The 19,336-nt window shown below is 40.5% G+C and overlaps 1 protein-coding gene across 1 annotated transcript in view; it reads left to right on the top strand.

Moving 5' to 3' along the window:
* LOC139130787 (serine-rich adhesin for platelets-like) overlaps window positions 1-19,336 on the top strand; it is a 61,212-nt gene that overhangs the window by 34,575 nt on the left and 7,301 nt on the right. Inside the window, exon 3 of the mRNA XM_070696578.1 lies at window positions 408-11,472. Coding sequence (XP_070552679.1) covers window positions 424-11,472 — 11,049 coding nt within the window. The 5' untranslated portion in view covers window positions 408-423. The remainder of the gene's footprint in view (window positions 1-407; window positions 11,473-19,336) is intronic.

Here is a 19,336-nt window from a genome sequence, read left to right as displayed (position 1 = left end):
TCCAGGGACAACTGTGCATGCTCTCAGCGAAAATAAATGTGGCGCACGCGTGTTGTATGCCCCAGCATGTTTTATTTGTTGGCGCCGACTTGTCTGGAAGTCTGTAGCAATATTATTAATTACATCGTTGAGGCGGCGAAATCTTCCTAGGAAGTTCCTTATCAACTCATGAAGTTTCAAAGGAAACACACTGATGAATTCATGAGATGTATCAACATTCACATGAAGTTGCGCGTTCGATGATAGATGAGAACGAGTGTAACTATGTCAACAAAAAGGTGCATCCAAAGTGCACCCAGGTTCACTTTAGTGCGTCAAAAATGAGCACATCTGTCAGTTCTTGTCTAATGGAAACATTGTGTCATTACTTATATTTTGCAATATTGATTTAGTTCTTTTTTTTTCAGTGAAGTACGTGTGAAAATGGCTTCCACCAAAATGTCAAGAACAGGACTCATGATATCCGACACAAAAGCGAAAAACAAGCTTACTCATGGTGAAGCAAATGATGGAAATATGAAAAGACTCAAGCTAACTGCCAGGAAGTCAACCCATAGTGGAAAAGTAAAAGAAGCAAGGTTGCTTTTAGAAAGCTTGGCTACTGAAGCAAAATCAGAAAATCTCCCAAGTTCCAAGTCAAAATCCTCAACACAGACTCCTGGGCAAGAGCATCAGAGATCAACAAAGGCAAAGAAAAGTATGACGAAAAGCTGTAGAGAACAACAGACAAAACTTAAAGGAGAAGACTTGAGGTGCAAAAGAAATTTTCCTGTTAGTTGCCGAAAGCAAGCTGAACTTTTGAGAGGCTCCTCAAATGTTTGCCTACCGAAAACACCTCCTGGTGGAGCAGATAAAAGGAAAGAGAGGATGTCACAGAAGAAGAATACTGTGACCACTAGTGACAGAACTTTTCATTTAACATGTAAAAAAAAGGAAGATGACATACTTTCTAATTACAGAAAATTGGTTACAAGACCAGAAATGTTATCCATCTCACACAATGGTGGAAAAAAGTCTCCTCCAACAAAAAGTTCAGGGAGCACGACCAGTCCTGATATTAGTCCAGTTAGAGTCAGCCCTAGGTTACTGTATCGGCAAGGCACTGAAAATAGTACAACACCAACCAGCAGTAAGGTTGGCCCTTCAACATGCTGTGCCCCTACTGGTGTTGCAGGATGTTTGGACAAAGAGCTAACAAAAGATTGTTTATTTGATCTCAGGGTTACACTTGAACCCCTTCCAAAAGAATATCAACATCTGGTGAAATACCCATGTAAAAATTCTCCAACTGGTGCAACCTCACCCAATGAGTTGCCATGCAGAGGAAAAGGAAAATCAAAGACATCTCCCACTTCTGGATATATGTCGTCAGTCAACTCAAACTCATCACTACGGACTGGTCAAACGTCCCCCTTAGGGAAGAGAGTGTCAACCAGTATATATTCTTCAACCAGGAAACGTAGCTTATATGGAGGAACAACTGAAAAGAGAAAACTGCAAGATAGTCAGAGTAGGGTTGAAACTTCAACAACTTCGTGCACTTCACTGAAAAAAGCAAGAATTTCACAACATCAATCTAATGTAGAGACAAACAGAACTAATTTGTGTGCTTCACCAAAGAAGGTATGTAGATCTCCAGCTCAAACAAGAAAAGATATACCCTCTAGCCCACTGAAAAAAGCAAGGATATCACAACATCTGTCTGATGAAGAGACAGACAGAACTAAGGTGTGTGCTTCACCAAAGAAGGTATGTCGATCTCCAGCTCAAGCAAGAAAAAATTTACCCTCTAGCCCACTGAAAAAATCAAAGATATCACAACATCAGTCTAATGAAGAGGCAGACAAAACCGACGTGTTTGCTTCTCCAAAGAAGGTGTGTAGATCTCCAGCTCAAGCAAGAAAAGATGTGCCTTCAAGCCCATCTGCAAAGGTGTCAGGCACACTTCCTAGTCCAATGAAGAGAGAATTTGTACCCCAAGATCAGAACACAGCTGCCCAGAACACACCAGCTAGATCAGCTATAGTTTCAAAGTCAGCAGAGAAGGACAACAAATCTTATGGGCGATCAAAACAAGGTAGAGGGGACGCTTTTTTGACATCTGTAAAGAAGACTGGCTCATCTTCTGACCCATTTAGAAAGGAAGAAATCATACATATAGTTTCCTCTCCAAAGCAGACTGGCTCAACACAGTGTGAAGGTGTAAAAGAATCGCAATTTACCATTAACAATTCACAGCAGAAAGAATGTTCTCCTATGAAATTATCTACAAAGAAGGGTCCTAGTTCCCCAACACCACCTTCATCAGCATTGTCAATTATAGTGAGTGTGCCAGAGAGAGACAATGAAACATCCAACTCTAATGATGGTAATAGCTCCGGTGAGTCTACAAATCCCAGAAATGGGCAAGCTGCAACATTGTCTAGTGGTACTGCACATAAGGAGACCAGATCACCTGTCACAGCTGAAAAAACTGCTGAATCTAGTAGTGCACAAAAGGAAACCAAATCACCTGTCACAGCTGGAAAAATGGCTGATTCTAGCAGGAGAAATATATTTGAAACACTTCAAAGAGATTTCCTCGAAAAGTACAATTTTGAAGGCAGTCAAAATCTTGAAGGCAAAGATCATGCAGCAAACAAAGAAGCTCGTACTAATGATGCTGATAACTGTGGATTTAAAACAAGCATATTGCCTGATGTCATGGGAACTAATGCTGTTCTGCGAGGCCCGGACTCTGTTGTGAAATTTGCTAATAGATCCATTTGGAGTGATTATAAAAAACATGCATCTGTATTTGATCTGCAAATTGATAAAAGAGATGATCTTACAGAGGAACTAAGTTTGTCCAGTGGACAAAAGGAAAAAGGGGAAAATGGCTCAGTGTATCAAGAACGTACCTCAGGAAGTAGGGATGATATACCTGATCTTACCCGAAAAGAAGCTAAACTGCGTGGTCCCCTTTGGCATGATAGTATATCATGTATCACCAGTACTGTTAATGACAGCGATCATCTCAGATCATCTGGAAACGCTGTTGCACAAACACAGATAGAAGAAAATACCATGCATAGTGACAGACTTGATGCATGTCCTGTATTTGCAACACCAAACAGTCACATTTCAGACTCAGAAACTGATGATGAACTCAAATCAATGGGTACAAGTCCCCACTCAAGTGAGTTTTCAAGTTCTGTAAGTTCTAACGTGTACAAGACACCGGAGAAAGTAACCTCTTCACCGTATTCACCAACTGTCAATTCTCCTGAAATTGAACAAGTTAGACCAGACTTTGATGAAATTGATGGCGTAATGTTCATGTCCTTTTCGAACAGAGATGCAATCCGTGCACATGCAAATGTTGAGGCAAGTGCTAGGAAAGAGCTAGGTGTAAAACACATTGATTTCTTCAGAGACATTTCTAAGTACCACGCTGTGGCTATGCAAAAGAAAGACAGTGAAGGAAAGAAGGCAAACAAAATATCTCCAAGCCAAGAGAATCGCAGTATGAGAGGTATTCATTTGAAAAATAAGAAATATGAACAAATGCTGAAAACAGAGCTTAGAAAGATGAAACGTCACAACACACTTCAACCTGCACTACAGAAAGGTCGCCTAGATATGAAAGGTCTCCCTGTCAGTCTTCATCTTAAAGAACTTGGTATACGTTTGAAATCAAGGAATGTCTTGCATGGAACTTCCGGCACACTACCAAAGGAGAACCCTCACACTGGATCAGCACAAACATCCACTACACAACAGGTAGAGAGGGGTATTGATGATGATGATGATGATGATGATGATGATGATGATGATGATGGTGACAATAACGATCATGCTGATGCTAGTAAATCTCCAGATAAAGCCTACAAACCACAAACTCAGGTTTCCATCAACACTTCCGAGAATATATCAGTCCCTGATTTAACAGCTTTACTTAAGTCATGCAGTAGTACAACAAGGAACAATCAAAACACCATGCCAAAGCACGAAGAAACTCTTGGAGTACAAGAAAATGTTGCACTTAGACATTTTGAGAATCCTGTCAATACAAAGAAATCAGCATTTGTAAGTGACACCCTGGATGAATACTTGAAAGAAAATCAGCATATTAGAGGTTATACTGAAGAGAAGAATGCACAATCATTGTCTGAAACACTGTTACAGAAGAAAACATCAATTGTAACTTTCAAAATCCCAACAAAACCAGCATCTTCAACAAAGATAAAAACACTGCATTCTGTCATGGCTAAAAAGGGGATTACTCTTCCAGCATTTCCAACAGCAAAGGCGGTAAAGAAAGCAATTGGTACAAAGAAGAGTCCCCTTTTAAAGAAGACAACAAACAAGAAATGTCAAAATAGAGAATTGCAAGTCGCAAAAAAAGTTCCATCACAGAAACAGTTGTGGGATTCACTTTTGGCTAATCATGGAAAAGCAAATACCAGACAGCTGGGAAGTAAGAATAGTAAAGATTCTATTAACATTCAAGGAAAAACATCCAAATCGATGCAAAAAGATATGAGGCACACATCTGAATCATTGTGTTATAATCGTGGTATCTTACTTAAGAACACCAATGACCCATATCATGATGTTCTGAATGAAGGAACACAATTAAAAATTGTTCACAGTCAACTGATGCAACAGCTGCCCTCCAAACATAAAAGGAAATCAACATCTTGCAGTAAAGATGATAAAAGGTATGACAAAACCAAAAATAACCAGAAAGCAAGCAGGAATATTGTCACTGTCAACAGAGCAATTGCTGCGGTGTCAGCTTTAGCCAGCAGTGAAGTTGAAGCAAGCCAGTGTCTTCAGAACAATCGGAAACGAAGCAAATTCATGAGTCAATATCAGCGTAAGAAGTTCTTGAAAGAATCTTTGAAAGTTTTAGCAGCAAATGTTAAACGGCCAAAGACAAAATTAGTCAAAGTGCCTCACAAGAAACAAGTGCATGTGGAGCCTGAGGGGAAAGTGCTGTTTGAAGAAGAAGTGCCAAGGCCTATAAAATCAGACAAACAGCCAGACTACGATACTCAAAGTAGAACAGAATATGTGAAACCTGTTATTGGAGATTGGAACACGCCCCCACCATGTGGAATGGAGTACTGTCGTTTGGGCTGTATATGTCACAGTGTGAAAGAGCCCTGTGACATGAGCAAACACAACAATCACTGCAAAAAAGAAGAATGTATGTTGAAATGTGTTTGTTTTGACAGAAAAAAGGAGAAGCACCGTAGTACACGTGTGAAGAAAAGACCATCATTCTTCAGAGAGTATGGAATGCTGTTCTATGATGGAGCTGGGATGTTCTCCGCTGACAATGCAAAGAATCCAAAGTTACTCTGGCAGGCAGCCTCTTCTCAGGTTAATGAAATTTCTCAAGCTAAAACGCAAAAATTAGTGAGCAAGAAGACTTCCAATCTGTCAGTCAGTCAACGTGGTTCTGACGAGTATGACAAATATATATATGAAACCGAATCAGAAGATGATTTTAGTGCAGGTAGCTGTGCAAGAACTATGGTCTATCACAGACAGAAAAGACAGCAGTGTTCTTGTCGTATTCATGTTGCAAGTGCTTCATGTTCTGAATCTGAAAGAAGGAACACGCAAATACCCAAGACAATGGCCACTACTGGGATTCATAATAGCAAGATGCTTATGCACAAACTACAGTACCTAGGTGCACCCACAAAGAAGTTCAATACAACATTATCATCTGCAGTTTTTTCATCAGACAGAATATCATCTTTGAGGATCTTGCCACATAATCAGCAGATAACCTCCATATCAAGACAAGCTTTGATAACTTTTAATGCATCTACAGAAAATGCTGCAGGTAAGAAGGTGAGACAAAATGACAGAAGTGTAATTCCAGCTGGTACTGCAAAATCTTCACCAGTCAGAACACCATTATCTAGCACAGAGCCAACTGCTCAAGGAAGTGAAACCGCTATGACTATACAGCAAGCACCAAAAGTAATTGAAATAGTCTCCGATTGTGACTGGGCAGAAGATAAAGATAAAATCTTAAAATGCATAGCCAAACATAGTTCAATGGCTGACAAGTCAGAATGTGGAGAGATGAGAGTTGGTCGATTCAAAATTGAAATAATGTCTGGAAGTGATACAAGGAAGGTTAATGAGATAAAGAATACTGTAGCAAATGGTCCAGGAACAGTGAAATCACAAGACGTAACCACCAGTTCCAATGGAAAATCTGTCCAACATGCTGCTCATGCCACTTTGCCTGAAGCAGTGGGTACTAGAAACAATGAAGCACATGTAGAGGCAAACTCAAAGATTGCTTCTGAAGAACTTGAACATTCAAGAATTGCATCCAATACAAGATTAGATGAAACACCTGCAGTCAAAAAAGACCCCTCAGCAAGTCTGGTAACAGCGTCAACTGCAAGTAATACAACAGATATAACGTCACTATCTGAGTTAGGAATACTTGATCCAAAGTCAACTTCAGGAACAGAGCTGAATCCACAACCACAGTTGAGTAAATGTGACAATACTGTAACTTTGAACAAGTCATATAGTGAACAAGCAATCATATCAACAGTCATCTCTCCGGCTTTGGTGCCTGTCAAAGATCGTGATATTGTTTGTTCAACTGCTGTTACTTTTCCAAGTGAGACATCTGTGATTTCTACATTGTCTCCAGGCATGTCATCAAGTGGATATGATCATGCAGTTATTTGTTCAACAGCTGTTACTTTCCAAAGTGAGGTCCCTGTTACTTCTGCGATGTCTCCAGCCAAGTCATCAAGTGAAGCTGTTGCTACAGCTTTAGCTGTTTCTAAACCCTCTGTAGTTGAAGGAGTTGATTCTAAGACAATGCCAGCAACAGAGATCAAGTCAACATCAATGTCTATCTTGGAAAAATCATCAAGCGATCAAGCTGTTACATCAACATTCCTTTCTCACCCTATTGCATCTATTACAACTTCATCAGTAGTGAACTCAACATCTATAAAGTCAATTCCATCTGAGGTATCTTTGACTACCACTGTGCCCACAATCACATCAACTGACACTAATGCAACAATTGTGTTCTCAACAAGAAGTGAATCATGTAATCAAGCAGTTACTTCAACAGTTGCCTCCAAAGCTTCAGCAACCAGCTCTGTTTCTGCAGAGGTCAGCTCATCTACAAGTAGTACACTAAGTGGGGCACCTGTCATCTCACCCTCCAGGATTGCAAGAGAGGAGACACTTCCAATGACAGAAACCAAATCATCAACGTTACCATATTCAGGCAACTGCATTGTGACCTCATCAGTAAATAAATTATCTGATGAACAAACTATCATATCAACAGTTGCCTCGCCGGCTATATTGCCTGTCACAGTTTCTACAGTAGTTAGGTCAGCAGTTGCCCATTCGCCTACTCCCACATCTGCAACATCTCTGCTTCCAATCTCTCATCATTCAAATGCATTGACGATAAATGTACCATCACCAAGGACATCATCACCAGCATCTGATCAAGATACAAGCAGTGTGCTGATTTCCCCTCAGGAATTGTCATCCAACGAGAGCAACATAGAGCAGAATGTTATAAGACTACCTGTATCTGGTATATGTAACATTGATAACGACACTAGATTACACAAAAGAAGAATAGGCCAAGATGACAAATTTACTACTCATGTTTCTGAGGGTGCTGAAAGACAAGGTTCATCTGTCCACCTACAAGAGGACATTATTCAACCTTCTCAAACAGACCATGAACTTACAAAAGAGGCGTATGTTGAAGAAAGCCCTTTACAAGCACCTCAGGGAAAAGACAGTTTGGCCCATAGTGACACTGCTTCAACAGTATCAAAGTCTACGGAGAAATCACCATGTACTAACACAGAACAACTTGCAAATGCATCTACCATTGCAAATGCTCCAAAAACTTCCTCAAAACAAACTCAGCCCATTGCTTCAACAGTATCAAAATCTGAGGAGAAAATTCAGCCACAAAAAGACCATGAACTTACAAAAGAGGCATATGTTGAAGAAAGCCTTTTACAAGCACCTCAGGGAAATGACAGTTTGGCCCATAGTGACACTGCTTCAACAGTATCAAAGTCTACGGAGAAATCACCATGTACCAACACAGGACAAGCTGCAAATGGATCTACCATTGTAAATACTCCAAAAACTTCCTCAAAACAAACACAGCCCATTGCTTTCATAAGTGTACCTCATCAGTCACTCAAGGGACAGGCTGTACTTGTACCTGTTCCTCTGTCCAAGCTAGGTTTTAATTACAACAAGGAAAGCACATCCCTTGGAGAATCAAGTCAGCCAACGGAAACATTACAAACCTTGACCAACATGACTTTATCGAAGACTGGCAGTGCAAAAGATACGAATAGTAATCTGGCTCAAGGCAGCACAATACTAGTTCCAACGACAGTGGTTGGAGACAGACAGGTGTTGAGGCCAATTTTCATTCCAAATAAACAATCAGTGACAATTCCACCCCCAACAAAAGTGATTAAAGCACCAACATTAAAGAGTGAACGACCTGGTTTCAAAGGATTAATGAATCGCCAAATTGCAAATGTGAACTTGGGTAATCAAGCCATATCTACAGACTCAATTAAAGTTGTCGTTCAGTCTAAATCAGATGCTGGGTTGTTTGGTGTTGTGTCTTCAAAATCAGATCTGCCTGAAATCAAACTTCAAAGTGGAGTAAACCGTGGAAGAATAGTTAAAGTCAACAATGTCACTGTCTTCCAAGATCCAGATGCCAGATTTTCCATAATTCCAACAAAAGCAATTGGAGTATCCGGTGCAACAGCATCTACATCATCAGGGACAGTTTTCACAACAACATCATCCATTGCACAGTCAGCACCTTGTCGGTCAAATACAACTGTCACTTGTACCATCAACAACACCACCTCAGTTAATCAAAAAGTTATATCTGTATCTGGAGTAAAATTAGCACTTAGCAGAACTACAACAGCTATGAAAAATGCAATGTTGGAATCGACTTCCACTATGTCACAATCAAAGGTGCAACAGCTAGGGAGTGCCAAAGAAGAGATTTCTAAAAGTCAACCTTCAACCTGTAAAGATACACAAGGAAATGAAACTTCCTTGATGTCAACCACTTCATCTGATATGCAAAAGTGTACAATTTCAACTCCAGAAAAGTCAAACAAAGAAGAAACAGTTCCATGTAAAGAGCAGCAGCATGCGTCTCATGAACCTATTCCATCAAATTCTCCATCTGCAGTGCAGACACGTGCATCAAGTGAAGTTGTCGTCTCAAATTCTGAGCAGCTCAATGTTAGCAATACAATGTCACCTACCAAGACTACAAAATTGGCAACTTCCACTTCAAGTATTGTTTTACGACTTAGTCAAATCTCATCTCAGTCTCATGGAAATGTGTCCAGCCTAGTGTTTTCAAAGCCCACCACAAGTGTGATAAATCCTCCCACTGTGTCATCAACAGCAACATCAACAACTTTGAATGCAACATCCTGTGACCAGACAGTATCTAGTTGTGGAACAAAGTCAATAACAGGTATGAGTGCAGTGTCCACTTCTTCAAACACATTAGCTTTTCCAGATGGCTCTGGTTCCACAGTTGTAAATTCCAAGCTAGGTTTTCATGCAACACCATCAACATCTGCATCAACCTATGTAATGGCAAAGTCAACCTCATCAGAGACACTGCCAACACATTGTGGAACAGTTTTACCATCTCAAACAGGAATACCATCAAGAAATCAAGGAAGACTGCCACCGTCAACAACCAGAGGGACACTTCCTGCTAGTGTGACAAACATGGCTGCTGTAGCAATCATAAATACCAAGACAGCACCCAGTGCCCTGCATGAAAAAGCAGTATTAGCTGAAGAATCAGTACCAATTGCTTTGCAAGGAGAAATTCCTGCCAAGAGAGAGATTACACCACTGCCTACACTAGGGCTGTCGTCAACAAATGTTCAAGCTATGGCAACAGATATATCAAAAAGTATTCCTTCAATTAAATCAGGTGTGACAGTGTCTCAGGAAAAACCAACAAGCACATGTTTACCCACAACTCTCTCCAGTAAACCTGTTTCTACATCTGATGTGTTACCAACTTTAACATGTACATCGACAACAACGACTGCACTTCTGGAATTACATGTTAAAAGTAATCCCACAGCTCCTGTTGTCAACTCAGCAAACATTGCAATTAAGCCCACAAACAATAAGCCACAAGGCAGGCCATTGCTCCCAAAATCTGCTCATTCAGATCCTCCTGCAACACAGAAACCCTCCCAAGTGCTCTGGATACGGTCTGGAAATACTTTACATCTGGCAACACCAGTACCTGCTAATTATAAGGATATGGATACCCTATTGCCGTTACCAACAACGGATTTTTTGAATGATTCTTTAACACAAGCCCGTCTCCGTGGTTTTGTTCCCTCCTCAGCTATGTTAAACCTACCAACAATGGCCACTTCTAAGACAAATACAGTTTGTGAAGTTGGAAGCAATAAATTATCTGGAAAGGTGCTGTTCATTCCTAAACAAAAAGAACAATTCATAATAAGCAGAATTTGTGACAGGGCTTCTGAACAGGATCAATCAACGCCTACCATTCGTAATTCCAGCCCAGCAGTAACAGGTGGGAAAGAACCTCTGGGCAGGAAAGATGAAGAAAATCGGCACTTCCACAAAGAGGCAACAGAAAAGAGTCCACGTGTCAGTCTGCAGTGTGAAGAAAGGTTAGGTTCTTCAGATGAAGAGTTTCATCAAGAATGTGAAGACAAAGAAGCTGGTGTAAAGTACCCCTTACTTGAGGCTTTTGACTTAGGAGTAAAATCTTTAGAGCCATCACCTGATGACGATGAAATTATCGATGTAGAAAGCATTCAGATGACCAACACATTTGAGCAAGGAGGAAACAAGAAAGATGATGATTTATCATTGGAAGAAGAAATGATTGATGTTGAGGAATGTGATGCCAATGGGACACAGGCTGAACAATTGTTGCAACAACTAGATCCCAATCCAGTATCAGTAAAATGTTCAGTACATGGCAAAATAGCAAGAAGAAAGAGAAAATCTCCACTGAAAACAAAGGAAGACCTTAGTGAGGAGGCCTTATTTGTAGATTCGTTCAGAAGAGCCCAGAGTGAACCAGTGTTAGTATCACCCGTATCTCCCTGTCAAGGAGAAAAAGATCCTCGTTTGTCCAGTGTTAAGCAAAAGCAGCAACAACAAATGGTTAAACAACAGAGCTCAACCCATAGACATGAATATACCGCTGGGCTTCAGAATGTTACCGGGGATAAGAAGAGTAAACAAACTCAAAGATCTGGTGAATCACACGGACTGCACAATTTCAGAGAGAGGGAGAGAAGGTCCTTCCTGAGCGAACTGTTCAGCAACCTAAGAAAGATAGTGGGCTTGACTGATGAACCAAAAGTTGCAAAAATAACAATACTAGCAAAGGTAGGTTTCCATAAGCTTCCTAGCTTTCAGTGCAGGCTGTCATTGCAGCTGCCATCTTGAAAATACCCACGATGCAACGCATTTTTTGCTCATGAAGGGCGTTTTTGGCTCAGACGAGTGTTTTGTTTGCTCATGTTGGGAGTTTTAATGCTCAGGCGAGTGTTTGTTTTACTCATGTAGGGTGTTCACCAGACTCTCGCCAGTCGCTTGTACCGCTTGGTCTCACGTATTTGCGTAGCTTCCGGTATTTGCTGGTACAAGCGACTGTTACGCCTCACGCAATCCCCCTGGCTATTACATATTCATAAGGTATCGCATCATAGTAATGGGTTGGGCAACAGTACCGTATTTTGATAGTGGAAGGTCATCCTTCAGGTCATACATTCATGTGGACTATAAGTTGAGGTTTCCAGTTTCTGCGGTGCCGCCGTGATCGTAAAAGATTAGAACTTACTGAATAGAATGAATCAATTTTCAAACTTTTAAAACTGATTTTGAGCATTGTAGTTAAAACAAATGGGCTTCAGCCGTCCCTGGATTCCGTCTAAGTGTCGTTGGGCCGCGGGCCATCGACTGTCTCAGCCCACAGTCGCTGTGCTTAGCCATACGGATAAAGTAAAGTGCTGTGAGCACAGGGAGACTGCCGTAGTTTGTTACGTCTTGTCGCGATCGTCGCGTTTTGTTGCTCTTGCCGGTCATACATACATGTATCCAGGAATACTGTGCCTGAAAACCTAACCCAACAAGTTTCTATGTCAGTAAAACAACTTTTTGATTCCATGATCCCCACTAGCTGGGCCCTTCCTTTACCGTGCACAGCCGCGCTGTGTTTTTATGTCAACATCGCTGTCAATCGTTGTCTGGGAAGCGCGTACGAGGAATAGCGCTGCAGTTTAAGCCTACCCCTTTCCCATGTCACTCGTTGTGACGTCACCGTCGCCTTTTTCATACGGTTCTGTGAGGGCGCATACAAGGTATAACAGTCCTTGTGCCTTCGGCACTCGACCTCGCGCCTTCGGCACTCGGCTTTGCGCCTCCTGCGCTTGATCGCCTACGTTGGATTGCTACCGCACTTAATAAAGTGACTCCGGTCAAAAGAAGGCACGAGGGACTGTCGACAGTCTAGGTGTTCACATGCTCGGCTTAGCTCTCTATGGGAGCCCTGAAACATGTGGTAAAACTTTAAATTACACACACTATATAATGAAACACTCAAGCATTTTCAGTTCATATCTGGTGTTTCATATTTGTCAATTTGAGCAAGTATTTTGATATTACCAGACCAATTTCAATCAAACTTGGCATATGGACAGAGTATCATGATATTGAGATGCACATTGATTTATGTTGCAAATTCAATGATGCAGCCACTGTTTTTAGCTCCGCTGTCAGGGACGTGGAGCTTATCAAATAGGTTGATTTTCTGTTTTTGTCTGTCCCTCTGCTGTCCGTCCCTCTGTTGTCCGTCAACAATTGCCTTCTTCTCTTAAAACGCATGTCCAGTTGCTTTGAAATTTGATATGCAGTTCATTTGTTGTGACCTCAGTAAGATTTATTCAAATTGTGATGAAATTTGCATATGTGTATTTTTGGGGCTTTTTTGCTGTTTTTGGTCAAAAAAATCATCTTTTCTGAAACTGCTTTTCTGATTGCTTTGAAGTTTGAGATGCAGTTCACTTTGGGTGACCTTCGATAGGTTTGTTCAAATTCGGTTAAAATATGCAGATTCGTAATTTTAAGGCAACTTTTAATTCACATTTGGCATATGTATATATACCAAACAGAGCTTATATGGTAAGTCGGTGGTGTTTATATGTCTGTACGAATATATGTATGTCCACATCAAAAACTCAACCGCAGCACCTACCATCTTAGTATTTGGTGTACAGGTGCATCCCAGGGCGGAGATGTAAATTTGTTCAAATGAACACGTGAGTGTCAAAATATGCAAATGAGGTTAAAAAGGAAAAATCTAGCAAATAGCTAAATCTCTCTAATCACAGGCCAGATTTGTTTGAAACTCAGTGTGCAGGTTCTTTCAGTGACTTTTTAGTTTGATGTGTTCAAATTGTGGTGAAATTTTTGTAGTTGTATTTTCGGGGGCAATTTTTTCCCATTTTTTGGTCAAAAAATAATTTTCTCTGAAACTGCTCATCCCGTTGCTTTGAAACTTGGTATGCATGATCCTAGGGTTAGCCTCTGAAAGATTTGTTCAAATTGTGGTGAAAGTTTCATATTTGTATTTTGGGGCAATTTTTCCCATATTTGTTCAAAAAATCATTTTCACCCAAAGTTCTTGTTGGATTGGTTTGAAACTTATTATTCTTGATCCTAGGGTTGACTTCTGTAGGATTTGTGAAAATTTTGTGATGAAATTTGCATATTTGTATTTAGGGCAATTTGGTTTCTCAAACACCAATTGTCTAATAGCTTTGATGTTTGGTATACAGGTTCCTAGGGATTATCTTAACCCTTAAAGGCCAGGGCCGGGTATAAATAGCAAGCTGCCCCTGTTGGAGTTAGTTCATGTAAAGCGTGGCTTTGGTAGCGTCACGCTCGATCGCTCCGTAAAAACCATGCCAAAATGGTCACAGGCGAAGAAACTTAGGCGTCCATGCACATGTACCTAACTACAGTGTTTCCCCTGGGTTCCAAAATCTTGTAGCAAATTTGGCTAGAAGCCCTAGAAAATTATTCGCCAAACCAGATATTCAATTAGCCAAGCCGATACCACTGATCACAAATGACGTCATTTCTTTCTCATTAATATGCAAAAATAATATTTGTCTGCATTTTCCGTAAGAATGACGGAAATAAACCCTGTTAGTGCTACTATGGATACTAAAAGTAACACCAATTAATGGTTCAGATTACAAGGTGCCAACATCAGCCACGCATACAACATAAAATTTGTCCGAATTCCAAGCGACATTTGTCCAAAGTTAGGCGTATGCAACTATGATCAGTAACAAACCTGAGTGAAATCGCTATCGTGCGATACTGTACATATCGGAGGGACTGTGACAATGACATATCGCTACAGACAACGGCACGAAACCTGGTTCAGCATACCAGTTTTTTTCAAACGAATCAGATATCCATTCTCATAGCAGTTAGAAAGTAAAATACTCTCAGAGTTGAGAAATACGTGCATTTTTTAGACTTCCAATACATTTGCTTTACGCTTGAAGTTTAGCAAGCGAAGCTCGGACAGCGCACAGCGTGTCAATGGCGCTTGGGTCAGGGGTCATCATCAAAGATGTCAGTGTGTATTCACAGCCATAATCATGCCATGGATCGCGGAAATCACAGATCATAAATCCAAATGTTCACGTCTATTATGTAAACAGAACCGTAAAATATCAAATATATACCCTTTTGATATGGAGAAACATCTTTTTGTTTCACTGACGATCAAGTTAAATGCTCAAATATCGCGACAAGACTTGCGTATTTATTTGCACGATGTGAACGCGGAACTAGGCCGACTCGGCGGACGAGCGAGCGCTTCTCTGAAAGTCTGTATACGATGTCACGTCACAATACACCACGGTCCGTGATACACTGAAAATTGTCGCGAATTTATATTTAAGGAAGCCAATTCACACAAGTTTCTAACGCCAGTAAAGGTATTTTCTTGTTGGCAGCATTACACCACGAACATTTTCGCTATTCAGGAGTGCCTTACTCGCTCTACGTTCTAAAAAATGCCATGCGTATGCTTTTGACCATGCATGCCGCTACCTTCCTTTCCAAATTTACGGTCGACTTTCCTACATTAATCATAATTTTCTTTCCATTTCATAGCTTTACTTGCACTTAGAATGTGTGTTGTAGGGGTGGTTCCCCCCATATTGGTGGAGCAGCCAAAGTCAAAAAGGAAAGTTTGCCGTTTTTGCTTAGTTTCACCGTCACTACGATCCTTCAATTCAATTCAGTGTTGACGATGACATGGCTGTCACTGCACGGAGTTATCTGTAGGCACACATTGCGTGTAGTCAGACCCAAAACTTCGCAAAATTTTAGTCAACTAGTCATGATATACATGCGGTACTATTGATTTGTGAGTTATTTCGTTACAATTTTATTCATACTGTATGTGTTACAAATAGGATCTCCTGACGCATTAAAGGTCGGGGATGCACAGAGATACGTATAAAGTATTACGTCTCAAGTTGAATGCAGGACATGTGCGCGCGGACAAAGTGATGACGTCATAGTGCAATTTTCGATTCGCAAGTTTGGCTAACTTTTGCCAAAATCTTCTCGCCAAACGCTACTTTTTTCTCGCATTTGCGATTTGGCGAGCGGGCAGCGGAAACACTGTAACTATGAATGTCTTGTGATTGAATATTTAGATAACATTTTATGATTTGAGCATAAATAAAGCTGATTTTGGTTGATGAAGGTATTTCTCTTTGTCTTCAACTTGCGTGGCAAGCGGCAACAACAAAGGTCTGCAAGCTGTCAATCAAAAAAGGACGCGATACAGGTGTGAATCGGTAAACATTTGTGATGTCAACATGTTGGATACGCACAGCCATGTAATTAGATGGGCCGACCGCAGTGCAGACCCGCATGCACAGGCACTCTTTAGCTGGGTAGTCTACTAAATAGATCGATTTTCAGCTCGATCTATCGATCCTGTAGTCGATATACCCACCTATTAAAACATCAATTTAGGTTGCAGTGCCGGCATATGGACTACGGGATCGATAGATCGAGCCGAAAAGCGATCAATTTAGCAGACTACCCAGCTCCAGCCCCTGTGACTGCTAGTATGCCACCCAAGTCATAGCGCGTTCTGGCGCCGCTATTTCCGATCGTTTCTTCCACAGAACTAGTCATTTAAAGTTCAGATTCAAGTTCTTTTAGATTCTTCCGTCGTGAAAAGTATTATTATTATCGTCTTGCCGTTTTAAAAGATTTTTGATGACCTAAACGAGATCGTGTGTTGTTCCATTGCCATGGAATCCGATGTCAAGCAAAGACGGTGACTTTTTTCAAGTTGAATAAAATTTCCTTCCTGGTTGCGTCAGTCAATTAATCGAAATACTTTTGTTCACAATTGATTAAACCATAGACAGTGGACTGTCTCGATTCTCCGTCTATGATTTGATATTAAATGACTCATTCTTTCTCTTCTTTGTCGATCGATGAAAGTATTTTCATCTTCAATACTCAGTCCTAATTTGACAGATGTAATATCCAAAAATATATTGTCATTAGTTTCTGACCAACGTACAAAAACTTGGCCCGTTCGCCAAAGCACATATCTGACAAGATGTTTTGCGAAACAGTGAATAAACATATTGGATGAACAGCCGTACTTTAGTGGGGTATTCATGTTGCAGTCTCCTCGGAAAAAAAAACGGGGATGTTTAGGCGATAATAAAGGCGATGACTCAGTTAGTTGAATAAAAACAACTTTTCGGACATATTTTTATCTAAGCGTACATTTGTCGCTTTGATGTGCGACTGTACGCAGATCGTTCATATTCTCCTTAAAACTAATCAAAACAATTCTACGACAATGATGGTGTCTCTTCGTGAACGTCCTTGAACCCATAGCCGCGACCATTGTTTTTTATGTGTTCCGTGGTTGATGATTGGTAGAATTAATGTATCAAAATTTGAAGACACACGTGATTGAATCCTGTGATTGTTAGGCAATTGACGGTGTGTAGGGATGGTCACAGTCCACGGACCAAGGGAGCATCAGCAGTACGCAGTACATTGCATGCTTTCTGAGAATGAACAGCGTGTTTCCATAGCTACCATGCGAAATCCGGCTTTGACCAATGTTCCTGTCCTGTTTCGGAGGATAACTTTCGAGCCGCGTAGCTAATGTTGAGGTTCAGATAGCCGAATCTTTCGTGTTCGAAAGGCTTATCGATTTACAGAAAATACTAAACTTTTGTTATTAGTTAAACGTTTACATGTACATAACCCACAGCACACGGGGCAAAGCCAAATACCTACCAGGTTGGAAAATTTCAGCGAGTCGCTCTCACCAGCGGTCGCGAGGAAAAAATACATCGGTATCATTGATGCGCCATGTTTATTGTTGTTTGTATGACTAGTTAGAAAGTCATAGACTTTCTTAACGGTGAAATTCATATTGCCATTCAATATTTTACGCACTAAGTCACCTGTGCATTTAAATACGTCCATTCTGAAGCAGAAACGTTTACAGATTTTCGATGGTGATAACTAGCTACGAAGTTTACCCGATCCTGAGCCGTTAAATAAATGTCGGCAAAATAAAACATCAAATGGCTAGACTTGGAAGAGAGAGAGAGAGAGAGAGAGAGAGAGAGAGAGAGAGAGAGAGAGAGAGAAAGAGAGAGAGAGAGAGGTGGTTTATGCAGTCGCAAACTTAGGATGGATACAGTGTCGGTTTACACATTTGCGCTGCATAGATATCGAAAATGTACAGATACTTTCCCGAACTTTGACTAATTTTAAGAGTAGAACAAAACCAAAAGTGTTGAAGTAACTCTTCAGATGTTTGATTCGCAAGTTTGGGAAAGATAGATTATACTTACAGAAAATAGTCGCTGTAGTCTTCTGTTCAAAGAAATATATTCTTCAACATCACGTTTCTTATGATCGGTGATGTTACATTTTATTATTTCTATAAACAAGGTTATAGATTAATGCACCACGGTGTTAATTTACGATTAATTCAACGATTTCAAACCGTAATTATTTTTAGAGAGAGAGGGCTTATAGTAGTTCTGTAGACGAAACGATCGAAAATAGCAGAGTATCTTGGCAATGGCACGACGTCTACGCCATTGTTTAGCTGCAATGATTGTACAGCTTTCAGAGAGGCTGGTCAATGCGATGCTCCTTGATGACGCCATTCAAGCCGTTTTTCAACTTCAAAATCACGTTCGACCGATCAACAAAAGTCTTCCTTTTCTCAGAAAATATCCTCAAAAAATACCAAAATATGCCATTTCTATAAGGAAATGGCCAATAAATTGTCACAGAACCATTGTCTTTAGGATATACGGCAGAAAAAAGCGTTCAGAATGTCTCTCACTTGGGCGGAGTCAGCGACCAGATTCTATTAGATATGCATGGTAAAAATAGTCAACCCGATTTCCTCGAAAGGTCGCTCAAATTATGTACTGGAAATTGCCGTAGCTACATCAGATGATGTCATTATTTTAGTCCTTATATGGATCTGAAGTAGGTTCAAAGGGTAATATATTGTAATTATAATGAAATCTGCAATTTTGTAATTTTTTGGACTATTCTTACTATTTTTGTCAAAAATTTTGTTCTCTACATAACACAACAGAGCTCTATTGGCCAACAGGTTGCTTGTGCATGGATCTAGCTTAAATACATACTGGCAATTACCGTATTCCTCCGATTCTAAAACCCCACCGGTTTGTAACGCCCCCAAGGATTATTTTATCGATTCGTAATTGGCCGTCAGTTCGTTTATAACACCCCCCAGGGGGGTACACCCAAATTCTGACTGAAACAATAGAGCCATTGTCATGTAATGAGACAAGGATATCCCCGACACCTACATTGCTTATCAAAGTCACAAACAAGTGCCAAAGTGAAGTATCAAACCTCAAAACAAGCATACTATTGTTTGATGTTGGAACATGTCAATCGGGAACGGTTCTATTGTTCCTGGGCGATAAAATTCCACTTGGCTTTCGCTACATAAATGAACATTGAAAGAGTTGGATTTTTGAGCGTCTCGATCTAGTATAATGCCGTCTTTTCGTCACTGTCATTTTGCTACCGTCAAAATAAGCAGATTTTTGAACATCTTGATCAAGTACGAATCAAATATTTCAATGTCATTTGGCTACCACAACATGAACATTACGAT

Source organism: Ptychodera flava, chromosome 4 (genome assembly GCF_041260155.1).
Source record: "Ptychodera flava strain L36383 chromosome 4, AS_Pfla_20210202, whole genome shotgun sequence".
In the NCBI taxonomy this organism is placed as follows: domain Eukaryota; kingdom Metazoa; phylum Hemichordata; class Enteropneusta; family Ptychoderidae; genus Ptychodera; species Ptychodera flava.
The sequence above is the reverse complement of the archived record's forward strand: the minus strand, read 5'-3'. Positions and strand labels throughout refer to the sequence as shown.